The sequence below is a fragment of the Montipora foliosa genome, chromosome 6 (genome assembly GCF_036669935.1).
Source record: "Montipora foliosa isolate CH-2021 chromosome 6, ASM3666993v2, whole genome shotgun sequence".
Lineage (NCBI taxonomy): Eukaryota > Metazoa > Cnidaria > Anthozoa > Scleractinia > Acroporidae > Montipora > Montipora foliosa.
Window position 1 is genome coordinate 24,410,394 of NC_090874.1, and position 15,000 is coordinate 24,425,393.

Here is a 15,000-nt window from a genome sequence, read left to right on the forward strand (position 1 = left end):
GCGGGCTTTAAACGTAAACTGACACATGTGTTTAGCGAAGCGTTTTTATCATAAGAAGAAGTATAGTGTCGTTCTTATATTAGACCATTGCTTTTTAACAGACATTCATGATTGGCGAGTTGCTATTAATTAAATTTGTTAATCAAAAAGAAAGGAAAGAAAAACTGGACACAGATATGAATCCATACCATCACACTTGATACGAGCACCGTGGTGAGCCAGTGTAATGAAAGATTTAACCCTCTTGCCCAGCAAAAAAGGAAAACTCAGTTATTTGTCTCATATGTGAAAAAACCGCGCATAGCTTACTAATTGAGCTTTCAATGGTTTCAGTAAGGGTCAAAAGTCTAGTTTCACATAGGTAATTCCACAAGAAGCTTTCTAAAACGGCGACCAAAATGTTTGATTGAACTTTTCAAAAGTTTATAATAAAGTTTCTAAAACTCAAAATTTGTAATCAACTAGTTAGTTGTGAGAAACTAAAGACTGTTGCTGTTGAAAATGGAATTTGTCAAAACGCATAGGTTCCAAGACCTCAATGAATCGCAACTTCACGCGAGTAAATTTCGGGCCCGACAAGTTTACGGGACTTTTGAACGTTTTCTACCTGGAATGTTCTACATGTTGACTCATTTCATACCACTGGTCAGCTCATAACAAGACTGGGATTCAGGGCAGGCAGAAATTGTATTGACACCGGCTGTCTAAAAGTGCACCTCAACACAATAATGAGTCTTGGTCAGTAGCTAATGCTTTCCAATCACAATTTGAAAGAAGTAGACAGGATGCGTATCAAAACATTAACGCCTGCGGCACTGTTAAATACGAAATTGTTCAGCACCACACTTCATTTTTTGACTTCCAAAGTTGGTAAGTAAAATGTTTTAACACCGTTTAGTTTGAACCCTAAAAGTAAATTTCTGTCGACTTGTATTGTAGCTGGTTAAATTTCACGTCCTGAAACTCTTGAATTATCATTTAAAAGTATACCTGACGGAGACAGATAGCTACGCGTTTTTACTTTTATATTAATTATTATAAATAGCTACTTGCTTTGATACCTTAGCACTGCTAAAGTTTGATCCACCCGTAGTCGTCTGTGGCGTCACTGAAAAGTTGGTTCTCTCAGTTGTACGAACTGATATACTGCCGAGTCATTTTCCATTAGAAAACATCTGCTCTCCTTTGAAACACGACTTATGTTTTCCAAACGATTGGAAGCTTGATATACGACGTTCAACCCAATTTGCGGTCTATTGTGGGCTCATCTCGGGTGTCACTTTCAAGATCAAAATTTAAACAAAAGCGTGACAGGAATAAAATTTACAAGCTTGCACGTCATATAATGATAGGTGGATAACTAAATAGTTTGATTTAATGGCTCAAAGTGAAGTTGAACTATAAGGAAGGAGACTTTCACAGCATTCGCCTTTAATATTTAATGACAAAAGATCACTAAAAGACAACTCTGTCCATTTTTTAATTAAACAATTTCCACTCAAGGTGGTCAAAATAATAGATGCAGACAAGATTATTGTGAGTACAATTTACTTGGCTTACTCATGAGCTAAAAGTTGGCATACTCGTGGCCGTATCTTCAGACTAAATAAGCAAGGCCTTGGACAAACCTTATTTGAAAAATTTTTGTTTTAGCTAATTATGTACTTGGAAACATTTATCTATTATCCACAGCATTCCTTTTCGATGAATTTTAAACAACAGTGAATAAGCTTGTTCAAAGAATAAAGAAAAAAATCTAAGTTAAATTTGTAATTTTTTAACCTTTCTACTTTTGCTTACATATAACACAAAATTTCGTAATACAAAGAAATCAATCTCATAGCGTTTACTTTCTCTATGACAAATTCTACTCAACTGAAATGACTAGTCCGGGCTCCATTACAAGCGAAACTGAAGCCTTGCGGGTAGCATTTCAATAATATTCGACACATTTTGATTCTTAATGTGATTGTTGTCTTTGTTTTGGATTGACAGTCGCGCAAACTTTGCGAAAGCAGACATTTGTTTCAGTTCTTCCTGTAAAAATCAGTGAAAGGAAACGCAATATAAGCCTTTGTATATTACAAAAAATTAAGAAAATCCGCCATCATTTTGCTTCAGAATTATTTACATCGGAAAACGTCATCAGTTTAATTGACTAGCCTCCGGGGCATTTTACGCTATATCCTGCCGATTAAATATCTGATTTTTTTTAAAAATCAAAATCCGGCTCTGGTGTCACTTTCATTTCAAATAAGGACTGTTTTGAATGGATACTGACAGCGTTAAAGTTTCCTCAGCGCCGATTTTGTACCATCGAAATAGTCCTACAGGTCCACGTCTAACTCGGCGTTTGTCTTTTCGAAGACTGCAAGCAAATCATAGTATTTTACCATTTCCAAGACCATTTTCAATAGAAGAGCTACGTGTAGATAGATCTCAGGATTTTCAAATTTGAGGAAAAAAAGGCCTTAAAAGTGTCATAGTCCTATTCTTATGACCTGAAGATGACTTCCGCTCCAGAAGTCCGATACGTTTACGATCATCATGGAAGTCCTTCTCAGGGGCATTTGAAAGACAGGGAAGGGTAAACAACGTAACGGACTTTATTACCTGACTGCGAAGAGTTTTACTCATAATAGAGCCATATGTTGCTCGCCGACGTAGGAAAAGTGTTTTCCCCGGAATAACTGAGTCAAGATTACGCAAGTCGTAAGACCAAGACCAAGAGTAATGGACTTTTGCCACAAATCAGAAAGGGTTATTAAGAGCTATAAATATGATTGTATGACTAATCTGCGATTCTTCGTGGTATTTGAGCTGCAAGAACTACATTGGATGGTAGATCTGTGATAAAAAGTCATCATGGCTAGTAATTAAAGTATGGGGCAATTTGATTGGTCATCTACCCAGCTTCGAGTATTTTGTCCTCAAAGTCTGAAATTTTCAAAAGCACATGGAAATCAAAAGGTAGTTGTTTTTGTGTTCTTTTCCCGCTGCACGAGTGTCGTACCTGTGCAACACAATTATATTGCACTCGAAACGTAAATGCTCAGTTGTTTGATGAGACATGATACGTACAATGACCATAATTGCTTCCTTCAAAACACGTCAGTGGCTCTGCATCCGTCATTACACCTTCCTTTCCAAACAAATAAATTCTTCTCCTGGTCTTCCTTATGAAATGAGAGTGTAAAATCTAGAAATATATCTTGGTGTTCTTTTTTAATGAAAGAACTATCTCCTTCGCGCGAATTGGTTAGAGAGAGAGAGAGAGAGTATACATCATCTCATTACGGATGATCCACATCGACACTAACATAACCTTACGCCCGTGTAATGACGCTCGTGTAAATACGCGCGAAATAAATTATCGCCGATAAATTTTCTTAGAACTGACGTCAGTACCGCGTCTCACCGCACCGCAAAAATCTAACACTTCCCTTTTTCAAAGCAGCGAAACTGAATTTTAAGTCTAATCATTCTATGAGGCAGATTAAGTTCAACTTAAAATGTTCAGAATTTTCTCATTCCCTTCGCTCTCTCACTTTATTGTTGCATTCGCAATCTTATTTTCGTTGTATTCGTTAGGCAATATTTTAGCCTTTGATCTTTTCAAATTTATCTATATGAGGAATATTTTATTATAAACTTGAACTTGGATTTGAAATGATCCTAGAACGTTCTAAATGTGATCATTTTTCGTCGCTTGTTTTTCCCAGTTTATGAATATTGGTAGACTGCAAAACAGTCGTATTTTTTGCGAACGCAAGCGACAGGATAAAATAATATTCAAACGAAAGGTCTGGAGCGAGTTCTCCCTCGCTGTTTCTACACTACCCCCAGACCTTTCGTTTGAACATTATTTTACCGTGTCGCTTGCGCTCACAAAATATACGACTGTTTTGCAGTCTAGAATATTGGTGACTTTGAAGCCAAGGGTCAAATAAAGGTCTTTATACTCGAACTGCTGCATGACCGAATCAGACTTGATACTGCTATCTGGAAACCTTCAGATAACTTGAACTTATTAACTTAAATTCAAACCGGTGTCACGGCATATAACGATGTGCTCTGAGAGGATAATGGAGAGGACAAAATTTTCGTTTCTCGCTCAACGGCCTTTTTTCTTGTCTTTCGATGGCTGCTTTAAATTCTGAACTCATTAGCAAACAGCACCAACATAAAATGGTCGCTGTTTCGGCTATGGCCGGAACCTCTCACCCTTGAAAGCGCTGGAAAGCATTTTCCACTTTGGTCACCACACACATCCTGTAACCTATATATACTTTATTTGTATCTTTGTAAACATGGCTTCCATTTTGTTTTTATACGTAGATGATTTTCTCTGAAAATAGCGTAAAAAAAATGAAATGAACCTGAGTGCTTAATAACATAAAGGAATCAAACCCGTAATTGCGGACTAAAAGGTTCCGGAAATAATGCGACGACTGTCATGGTGTACTGAGTGCGGGAAATCGTGGTACCCCGACTAAGGTCTACCTATATTATTTATAAACGGCCAGACACCAGTAAGACAAAATGAAAAAATGGCTACACTCTTGCTCTTATAGGAACGCCTAATCGGGGCTGAGGCTGAACATTTCTAGTATTGGCCATTTGAGACCGAAAGCTTTTAAAGTTGCGTGGTGTAATGACCGACTACAAACTAAGTTCAGTGTTCTTCAGTGTATCGTTCAATGAGAAAACAACATTGTCAATGTTAAAAACGTCCCTAAATATTTGAGTAAATAGTCCTGATAGACATGTAATGAATGTCACACTAAAAAGGGTCCAGACGGTTGCTGAAGTAGTTTCAACCGCTTTAATCCAGTGGTCGAGAACACACACTTACTGAGCACCGAGATCGACCAGTTCTACCAAACACGTGTTGTTTTTTTCAACCGATTCTTACGCTATATATCAAGCACGAAATCTAACATTACAAACAGTTTCTTTTACCTTTCATATAGTTATTCATACTACTCACAAAAACAAAAACAAACAAACAAACAAATGAGCAAAATAAAGACTCGTGAAAGTTTGGGAGAACTCGAAAAAGCTGTGGAAACACTCGCCTGCGGCTTGTGTTCCCACAGCTTTTCTCGTTCTCCCAAACTTTCACTCGTGTTTCTATAACTCGATAGAAACTCGGTACATGTTTTCTATTTCTTAATTATTATATGACTAGCTACGTGAGCGGGCAAGATGAACCAAATCCTGTGCTTTGATTGGCTACCCGACTTGGCAAGATGGAGCTATACTGCCCGCGCGGGATTTCTCGCTTGGTACCGCAAGATCAAAGATCATTTTTTTGGTCAAGATAGCTGGATATTGGCCTCGTTCTTTTTTTGCGTGTTTATGGACCTCGACGAAGTCGAGGCCAATATACGGTCAAGACCGTCGAGGTCGATAAACACGCAAAAAAAGAACGATGCCAATATCCAGCCATCTTGACCTCACGCTTGGACAATAACCCATATATACTGACATTCGAGGTATTTATCTCTCTTATCTTATTAGTGGTAGCTATCGCTAATGTCCAACGAGCAGCCACAAGGAGCCACGCAATACTTAGGAAAGTTGTGATTAATCCTACTCTCTTCCTCACTTTCTAAGAAAACTATTACAACTGAAATAGATCGCACGACTTCAGTAGATCGTTCAAAATGTAATAAATGACCTTTTATATGCCGCAATCGGAACATGACAAAGTCTACAGTGTCTTCATCTCCGCACTATTTTGCAATCTCCTCCCAAGATCCAGCAAAGAATGTCGCAGTCGTTCTTGGAAATCAATCGTGTCCGCCATCTTTGAGGAGAAAGTTTGCTTGCAAGGGTTTGTGGGACTTGAGTGGACGTGATAGACTGGTTTCGACGAATTCAACAGTTCGATGAATTCAACGTTTTGACATATTCAGCATTTTGCTGAATTTAAGGTTTCGATGAATTCAACAGCTCGATGAATTTAGCGTTTTGATGAATTTCAGGTTTCGATAAATCCAATCGAGTATTAGATGAATTTAACAGTTTTGATAAATTCAATCGAGCATTAGATGAATTTAACAGTTTCGATTAATTCAATCGAGTATTGGATGAATTCAAACCTTTGGTGGAGAGAAGTTTTGGTAAATGCGCAAGGTTGAATTTTGAACCCATTAAGGCGCCATGACATGAAAGTTGTTTCACTTGAAGAATTTATATTTTGCAAGATACAGCCAATTATATGTCATATTAATCGTTAAATTGTGTACTTCACAGACAATAATATTTCCTTTGAAAATTAAATTGAATTGTTCACAACTCAATGGTCATCACAGAACGAAAAACAAACTGCTCTCCTCAAAAGTGGCCCATAAGAAAACGTATGCTGGTTTAGACTTGAGCTTGTCCACTCAATATAGAACACGCTGGTTCGAAAATATTTATTAAAGAACTCTCAAAGCAGGTGTACACAACACAAAGGTCAGAGATATGAAAAAAAAAAGCCTTTTCAGTAGCATCCGAACACAGGATCACAAATATCCACGTGAACGATGTTTTTCTAACGACGTCACATCAAAACACGTACTTTCATTGGTTCTTGAAGTCACATGATAAGCGGCTTTTGCTCCCTTACCTTATCTTACATTACAGTTTCTCTGGAGCACTCCCAACAAAACTTCGTTTCTCACGCCTTCTCCTAATATTTCACAGCTGCGCCTGTTCCCTTTCGAAAATCCGGTCAAACTTTATAATGTTTGTGGCCATCATTTTTGCCATCAGAGATGGCTTCAATGCAAGCGTTTAATGCATTATTGCAAAACTCCCTGAAGAAATATACGTTAGCTAGACGAAACGTGTCGGCGAATAAACAAGTTTTACAGATACATTTCGCAGAATGCTGCTCACTAATTTAGTTATTTAAGATTTTAAAGTACTTTTTAAAACGTTATAAAACCGTCATGGTATATTATGCTATAATAACCTTTTCTTTTTTCAACTTGTGCCACCTGGCTTACTGGTGAAAACTGGCCAGGGAAGTCCTTGAAAAAACCAGGACATATTTCACCCTAACATGACTTGGAAATTCTTAAGTGAACTTTCCTTACAAATTTTCAAATTTGACTACGTATTCTTTTACTTACCCCTAACAAGGGCAAACCGAAATAAATTCCTACCGATTTGAACATTATATTAAAACAGCAGATGTTCTAACTTCATGTTATGTTGAAGAAGAGGTAATTACGCTTTCATAATGCTCTGGTTTTTCCGATCCCCATATATCATGGGACTGTAACTCAATTGTATTTTCAATTTGTTTTTATTTATTTAGGGCTTTAAAGCGCCAGGAAGAAATAGTCGATTTAGGCACTTGGTCATATTATATCAAGTCACCCCCATTCCTGTCTCTCAAATACCCGATTTTTCATTTATAGTCTGAAACTCTTAACAAAATGCTGTTGTTAACCCTTACTTTTTATTTAATCGCGTTATCGCATTCAACCACAAATACTTTCCAATTTCTTTCTCTTGGGTTGGTTCATTTCAGTGAATTCTGAGGCAAATGTTTGTGTCACCAAACTATCTTTTTGCCATTCGAGATTCTTTGAAAATTCCGTAAAAATGTTTGAAGGCTATGTTGTGATAATTCAATTTGACTTGCACCAGACTGGTAACCCGTATGTGTCTAGCATCAGACAATCCACATATTTTACTGATATTTTTACCAACCTTAACGGTATGAGCCATGAAAAACAGTCACCATTTTTACTATTAGAAGATTTCCTTTCCTGTCTAATATCTGTTTGCTCCTATGAATAGAATCGTGATATACTTGGTCTAAATAAACACGATGATAGCAGGATGAACGCCATCCAAGCTTTTTCAACGGGCAGGTGCAGTTTCTGTGAATGTCACTTGTGATATAAACGAGATAATTAAGCGATTATCTCTTTTCATCTCTCCTTTCAAGACAATTTCCTCTGGCCGACCTATGCTGAACTTAAATTCAGTGCGACCTCACCACATTGGCTAAACCTGACCAAGTTTTTGTCATTAATTATTTGTATATGTTCATGCCCGCAGACTGTTTCTCAAGATCAATATGGGCCGATGTCAGTTTTTATTTTAACAGCCATTTTGTCGGAGGATCTCTCAACGGGGTTGGTTAAGCCATGAGTGATTTTTTATATAATTACACCACAATGCTTTTTGTCAGTTGAAACACCTGAACGAAGAAAATCATTTATGGGGCAAATAGATTCTTTAAAGGATATGCCGTTGCTTTGGTCCCTCACCGTTTTGTGAACGACTCATGCCGAAATCAAAGCCCCTTACACGAAAGTCAGGGTTAATTTATTTAAATTTCAAATTATTTTTTGAATGTAGATCCTCGATCCTTGATCCAGTAATCCGGTGATCCTTGATCATGCTTTTCCAGGAAACCCTTATAGGGACTGTTGATGGACAAAAACATATCCCGATAAATTTTTATATTGACTATATGGTCTTAAAGTAGTAGAGGTGTAGGAATGATAGCAAGAATAACACACACCATCCCCAAATTTATTATTCCTTGATTTTTCCATACGCATCCTATTCCACTGCTGCTTGGGGCCAAGAGTCGAAGATTGACTCAGAAAAATCTTCATCCTACTAGAACGTGCTCTAGTTGGCAAATGTTTTTTCCTGGTAATAGCTGGAAATTCTAAGAATGAGCTTACCACTAAATTCTTCTGCTTTATTTCGTCTGTTAACTACAAAAAAAAACACTAAATGTATAGGCAAAAAAAAAACCGTTTGCATGGGTGGTAACACTTTCCGGCGAAAGCTCAATCAATGAAACATGGCCAGGCTTAACAAAAACATATTTGAATCACTTCCAGCTCTCCAATGAATTTCTTTACAATCTATTACTGTAAACAAATGTTCACGACAGTCTGGTTTCTATTTACCGGCAACGCTTTTATATTGGCAGCAATTCATGACAATTTTTATCTCTTAGTACGCTAAAAACGTGGCTCAATTTTAAATTATAATGTTTCTGGGCCTCAATTAAAGAGGAAACACTTGAGCAAGGAATTTGCCTCCAGATAACTTTTTTTTTTATCTTTTTTAAACACCATAAAATTAAAAATTAAAGGGAAAAAGAGGATAACACTCTTGATGTCAACATTTTGCATTTTTTTAAACCCAAACAAAAGGTTCTTTTGAGCGCATAATTGTGTGATGCTCATCCGTTGTTGAATCTATCCCATTCACAGCACAATCGGTTTACCGAGACAGAGATTAAAAAAACACACAGCTCAGTGTCTGTCTTCTATCTTTAAGTTTGGTCACCAGCTCAAAAACCCTCTACCGCTTTGAAGGTCGGGTAACTTACAACGGAAACACTAAAAGGGAAGATTTTTTGGTGAAAAAAATGTACAACGCACCTTGCATCTGTTCATTTTGTTTCCCAATGTGTAGTCAAGAGGGTATTTTCTTTCAAAACTTCGACATACTCATGCACGCTCGCACTCCGTGAACGAGGCAAATTATCCAGCAAAGGCGGCAATCAGCCACGCACTACTCTAACATAATGAAAATGTGACATTTACGAAATTTGTTTTTGTTGTAATTGATGCTGTCGTTGTAAAAAATAAATAACGTTCATTCTTTGGCGAATGTTTTTACAGTAATAATACTCACTCCACTCCTCCCTACTGTGTTAGACTTCTTGTTTACACAAACAAAATATTTCGACCGCATTGTAATCTCTAGTGATATAAAAGAATTCGTATTCAGGATACTTTCTTCTTACCTTTGAATAGAGGGCCACTGTAAATGAAAAGACGTTTCGACAGCAACATTTAAACAACTACATCCATTTTCAGTCGTTTCAGTGTGCAGTATCGGCGGCAGCGTTGTAACTTAATGCAGCAGATGAAAAGTATCTCTTTTCAAGCCAGTTAACAAGATCTTCTTTATGTTCATAATTATTTCACGTGTTGATTCCTGCATCATGTCGCGTCTTCACGTGTCCTCATGGTATAAAGACCTACTGTCAGCCAAAGTGCAAGTCCAGTCCGTAATTGATTCAACTGACTACGAAAGCTTTCTTGGTATATATATTTTTCTTTTTCTGCAAAAAAGGGCAGAGATGGTCTTTCAATCGCCTTTTGTTTTCCTTCTGCCTGAATAAGAGCACAGATGGATGAAGACTGCGGGGGTAAAGGGAAGATCTTGAAAGCCTTTCCTTTCGACCCAACATTTACGAACAAATTGGGTAAGAAATCCAATGGAAGGGAAATACTCAGGAAATTTTTTCGGAAATTTGGGAATACCTCGTGAAGTCGTCCCCAGAAAATCGCGTCCCATTGGTACATTCCTCCTATGGCATAATTGTATGGCGTTATATCCCCGCCAAATTAAATTCAACTTTCGCATTTTTTATTTGTTTCACATTTCGTCATTCCACATTGGAGTTTCTCATTTTACATTCGAGTTTTTTGAAATATGCAACATCCAAATTCAACAATTCTAGTATATATGAATTCTAGATTCACTATATGCAACATTCGAGTTTCAAAATTTTACATTTGAGGACGTTCGCGCTAATTGTCTGGGCGCAACTTTTACTGCGCAGGTAACGCGACTGTAATATGTCACGCATTACTTCAAGCGTTTAAAGATCTTATGGCGACAAAAATACCGGGGGAAAATTGCCAGGTCGGCTAAAGAATAACACATTTATTTCCAATTCACCATGAAACGTTAAAGAGAAAGGACCGGGAGGCTGGAAAAGGACGCTAATCGAGTAGTGGTTGAAAGTTTTGAAAGCTCGAGGAAGGATAGTTTTAGTCAGCGACGTTACGTAAATTTAATGGTGTTGGTTTTTTAAAACGTTTTTCTTACGTTACGGAATTCTGAGTTCAAAATGAATGCATGTTTTTGAAATTGTTTTCCTTTACTTTCATAATCCACTTGAATAGTGCGGACCTGCGTGGAAGCAGCCAGATATTATATTTCACAAAAGACACTCCAGAAGATGAGAAAGACGGCAATTGAGAGATACGATACAAAACACTAACCAAATAAAGATAACGCCTGATTGAAACTTTGTTGCTATGCTCGACAAAGCATTTTTTATTTTTACGAAACCTTTTATCGATCGATCCCATCTTGGGTTCCAGTCCTTCCCCGACAGGTCACGCAAAATCGTGACTAACTAAATTTTCCAAGAGCTTCGCAACATCACATCGATTTTACTTGTTTAGATCATCGATGACCCCTATTTTTTTAAGACACGAATCAGTTGCTCTTCTTACAATCTATAAAATATGATGTAAAGAATAAAAAATGACAATGTAAGAAGTTACCTTTTTAAAATTGTTTCCCTTGTGTCCTGAGTTCCGGAAGTGGTTACAACGGATAGCGTTCGCGAAAACGCTCGTTGAGGATTAAATCTACTGTTTACGACATCCCCAGCGGCATGCAATTATCTAAAAAACCCACTCCTATATTTCTATGCACAGAAACCTTCACTCTAACATATTATGTTTATGATTTTCGATGTTATTATGACCTATCTATTGAAATTAGGGCATTTTCCCTTTCCTTTTTCTCCGAAACAAAGTCGGTGACCTCCCATTTTTTTAAATTTTTGGAATAGGTAATTTATGTCCTAATTTCAGGGGAGAAATGAAAAAAAATTCAATGTGGGAAGATTCTCGCGCGAACGTCCTTAAGTTTTACTATGCAACATTCGAGTTTCACTTTAATCGGGAAAAACCTATTTCGGATCTACTTTCAACACACTAATAGGCCATTTCGGAAAATATCATAAGTGACCGATTGCCAACGACCAAGCCGAGCGAAGACGCCAGGTTAATGCCGCGAGAAGTAGTGCAGCAGGCAGAAAATTCTCGATCGTGCTGTGAAAAGTGTAATGTAAGGCTACGTATACGTACCAATGAAGGAGCGCGTGTTTTAATGTGTGATATCGATGTCATTAGACAAACTTGAACGACGCGCGCGCTATTGATGATCTTGTGTTCGGAGGTGAGTGAAAACACATTTTTTCCCATTTCCCTGACCATTTTGTTGTGAACACTTGCTTTGAGTGTTCTGTAATATTTATTTTCGAACCATCGTGTCCTATATTGAGTGAACGAGCTCAAAACTAAATCGGCGTACGTGTTCTTATCGGCCGCTGTTGTCAATTTCGGATTTCGGCCCGCGAGCATCCTCGAAGACCCAGGGGCAGATCGCGGAGTCAATGTGAAGCCTAAACGAGCGAAAGAAGATAGCGACGAAGAAAAGCATAGTAGGGCGAGAATAGCCCCTGGGGACACGTTCTTGACCAGTTCCAAACAGTCGGGGTAATTCTGAATTCTGATTGGTGCCAGAAATTCTTTGTGTTTTTCTGCCCAATCAGAGGTTACCAGCCCGTGAAGTCGTTTCGTGGCTTCTTACACGGAAATCACTTGATCGCCATACTCGCCTGGTTCGTTTGCGTGGAGAAAAATCTCAATCACAACACAAAATGTACAGAGAATCATTTGGAATATCGGCGGAGAAATACGCTGGACCTTTCGGAGGTATCGATACAGTAGCGTATTTCCAAGTGTGCGAGATTTGTTTAAAGATGTCCTCCCCGGTTCATCTAACATTAACATAGCAGTGATTAATTTTGATCTAACAATTATTTTATTCTGCCCCCTTTTCCTGGTCGAGGTATTTCTAGGTTTCTTGCATCAATTGCTGTGGCTGAAACGTTGCTAATCTCGACAAATTCTTGATCGCACGGGCCACACTCCTGTGTCGAGCACACATCATCTAAGAAAGTACACTTCATTAAAGACTTTTTCTTTCGGATAAGTTTCCGGCATTCTTGGTCCAACTCCAAGCAAGAGCGGTTGATGAGTGCCTTCTGGTTGCTGCCAAAGTAACAGCGGATGTGTTTTTAGCCTTGCAAAGGGCAATACCCAGACTGGCAAATGTGCTGGCAATTCCTTTGAAATAGGTTTACTTTGATAATGGACAATAATCTGAATGAGTTTGGAGCCAGGTAGCACATAATATTCTGAGTTAGTACCTCTGCAAATATAATTTAAACTTAACCTTGATATTTCTCTTATGGCATCCCAAAAATGAGAAAAATTTAATAATTAATTTACACTTTCAATATTCTTTATTAATTTATCAGCTTTATTGGACACATCAGAAAAAAGTAGCACAATATTTGAGTGTAGGGAAACAAAATAGAACTGCAAAAAATGAACCATTATTAAGTGATTTGATGTACTAATGCACATTTCCCACAGAAAGAAGGAAACAGCATACTCTTTTTATAGTACAAGTATGTACCTGGACACAGCTGAACAACAACAATAATAGTTATTATTGTTGTTGTTCAACTGTATCCAGCTGCTTAGGTTTTGAAATCAGCATAAATATTACACTCAGGCAAAATGCAAAATCTCACTGCAGCACTAATCTAGATAGACAAATATTTGAGGAGATAAAAGAGCACTCTACAGAATGACAGAAATGTGGTCACAGATAAAAAGATAAATAATATTATTTTCTTAGTTCAAGGAAGCTCCAAAGGGTTTTCCACTCAATAGTTGTGTGTCCAATGGAAAAAAAAAATACTCCAACCCTTACAGAAGGGCAACTGCTTCATACCTGTGTGATACTATTGTGAGGCAATGTTTTAAAGGGTGTTTGCTGGATCCCAACTGCTTCTATGGTAATGGTACAGTGCTGCTCAAAGACCCTCTAAAACTTGGTGTTTGAAAACTATCTTGAAAACTAATTCGATTTTATTTTTTAGATTTCGAAACCATATCATAATTCTCTGACCCAGTGCATGATGTTAGAGAGAACTAGAAACTGAAGTAGAATTTGAAATATTTATGAAAAAGATGTAAAAAATTCCACTGGATAATTTTTGGAAAATATACTTTAAGAATGCAAAATAACGCTTCTCACTTGTTCCCAAACAAATCAGGAAGGGACATTGGACGAACGTTTTAGATAAACCTGACCAAATCTAACAAACTCTATTTCCGGTTGTATTAATCTTGATTCATTATCCTCTGGAGCGGCTCAGGTGGCATGGGTAGCATTAAGCCAGAGCGCTCGGTTGAACACCTGTTCTGAGCCTCCTTAAAGGATAAGGATATGGCATATTTTGTAATAAGTTAAACTAAGTAATTCGCAATAAACTTGAAACTTAAGGATATGCCATTACAACGGTGGCAAATTTTATTTTCTAGTACACTGTCAGTATTCTACATCTACCTACAGGGTGTGTATGCATGCATAATTATTGGAAATGTGCACACCTTGACGGATGTTCCTTTGCTTGATTTTGGAAAGCAGCGGCAACTTGATTTTGTTGTTTGGGTGCTTTCCTCATCGTGATTTTTTAAGTGACCACGACAAGACATCGCCGAAGATGTTGGAATTGGCTTAAGGTGGCTCAAACCGGTTTCAACACTTGAAAGAAACGTTCACTTAACAGCAATGTTATGGTACCATATCAAACACCAATAATTGCTTAAAACGATTTGGTCATTTTGTGACGTAAAACGTTATCGTGGTAACAGGAAAGCCCTGCAAAAACACCCCATACTTTGGCTTTAGCTGCTCATATCTCAAAAACGAACTGGGTGACCCCAGTTATTTATTTCTGAAATGTAATCAACATGCCAGAATGAAACTTTCTGCGAAGTTTAAAAAAAAATTCTGTGGAGCTGATTTAAAGCCACCTTAAATAATGGAAATTTAAGATAGCTCTGAATCCACTGCACAGAATTTTTTTTTGACTTTACCAATAGTTTCATCTTGGCCTGCTGATCACTTTTGTGCAATATGTAATTGGGGTCACCGAGTTCGTTTTTCAGATATGAGCGACTAAAGCCAAAATTCAGGGTGTTTTTGCAGGCCTTTCCTGTTTTATGGTCATTTGTTACGTCACAAAAATGACTGCATCTTGTTCAGCAATAATGCATGCTTCACATGGTACCA

The 15,000-nt window shown here is 37.7% G+C and overlaps 1 protein-coding gene across 7 annotated transcripts in view; it reads right to left on the reverse strand.

Annotated features, from left to right (window-relative positions):
• LOC138008919 (trace amine-associated receptor 7d-like) overlaps nucleotides 1-10,467 on the reverse strand; it is a 20,422-nt gene extending 9,955 nt beyond the window's left edge. For 2 of the 7 annotated variants that reach the window (XM_068856223.1, XM_068856224.1), the window contains exons 1-2: nucleotides 10,308-10,467; nucleotides 9,785-10,005 (exon numbers count right to left, since the gene is read on the reverse strand). Coding sequence is in view for 2 of the 7 variants with exons in the window: in XM_068856221.1 (XP_068712322.1) it covers nucleotides 7,714-7,731 (18 nt within the window). In the remaining 5 variants the exon portion in view is untranslated. Of the gene's footprint in view, nucleotides 1-1,061; nucleotides 1,193-7,713; nucleotides 7,794-8,536; nucleotides 8,739-9,784; nucleotides 10,006-10,307 lie in introns of those variants that run through there. The other 5 variants (XM_068856221.1, XR_011124296.1, XM_068856222.1 and 2 more) reach the window with 5 other exon arrangements.
• Between the last annotated feature and the right edge of the window lie 4,533 nt (nucleotides 10,468-15,000).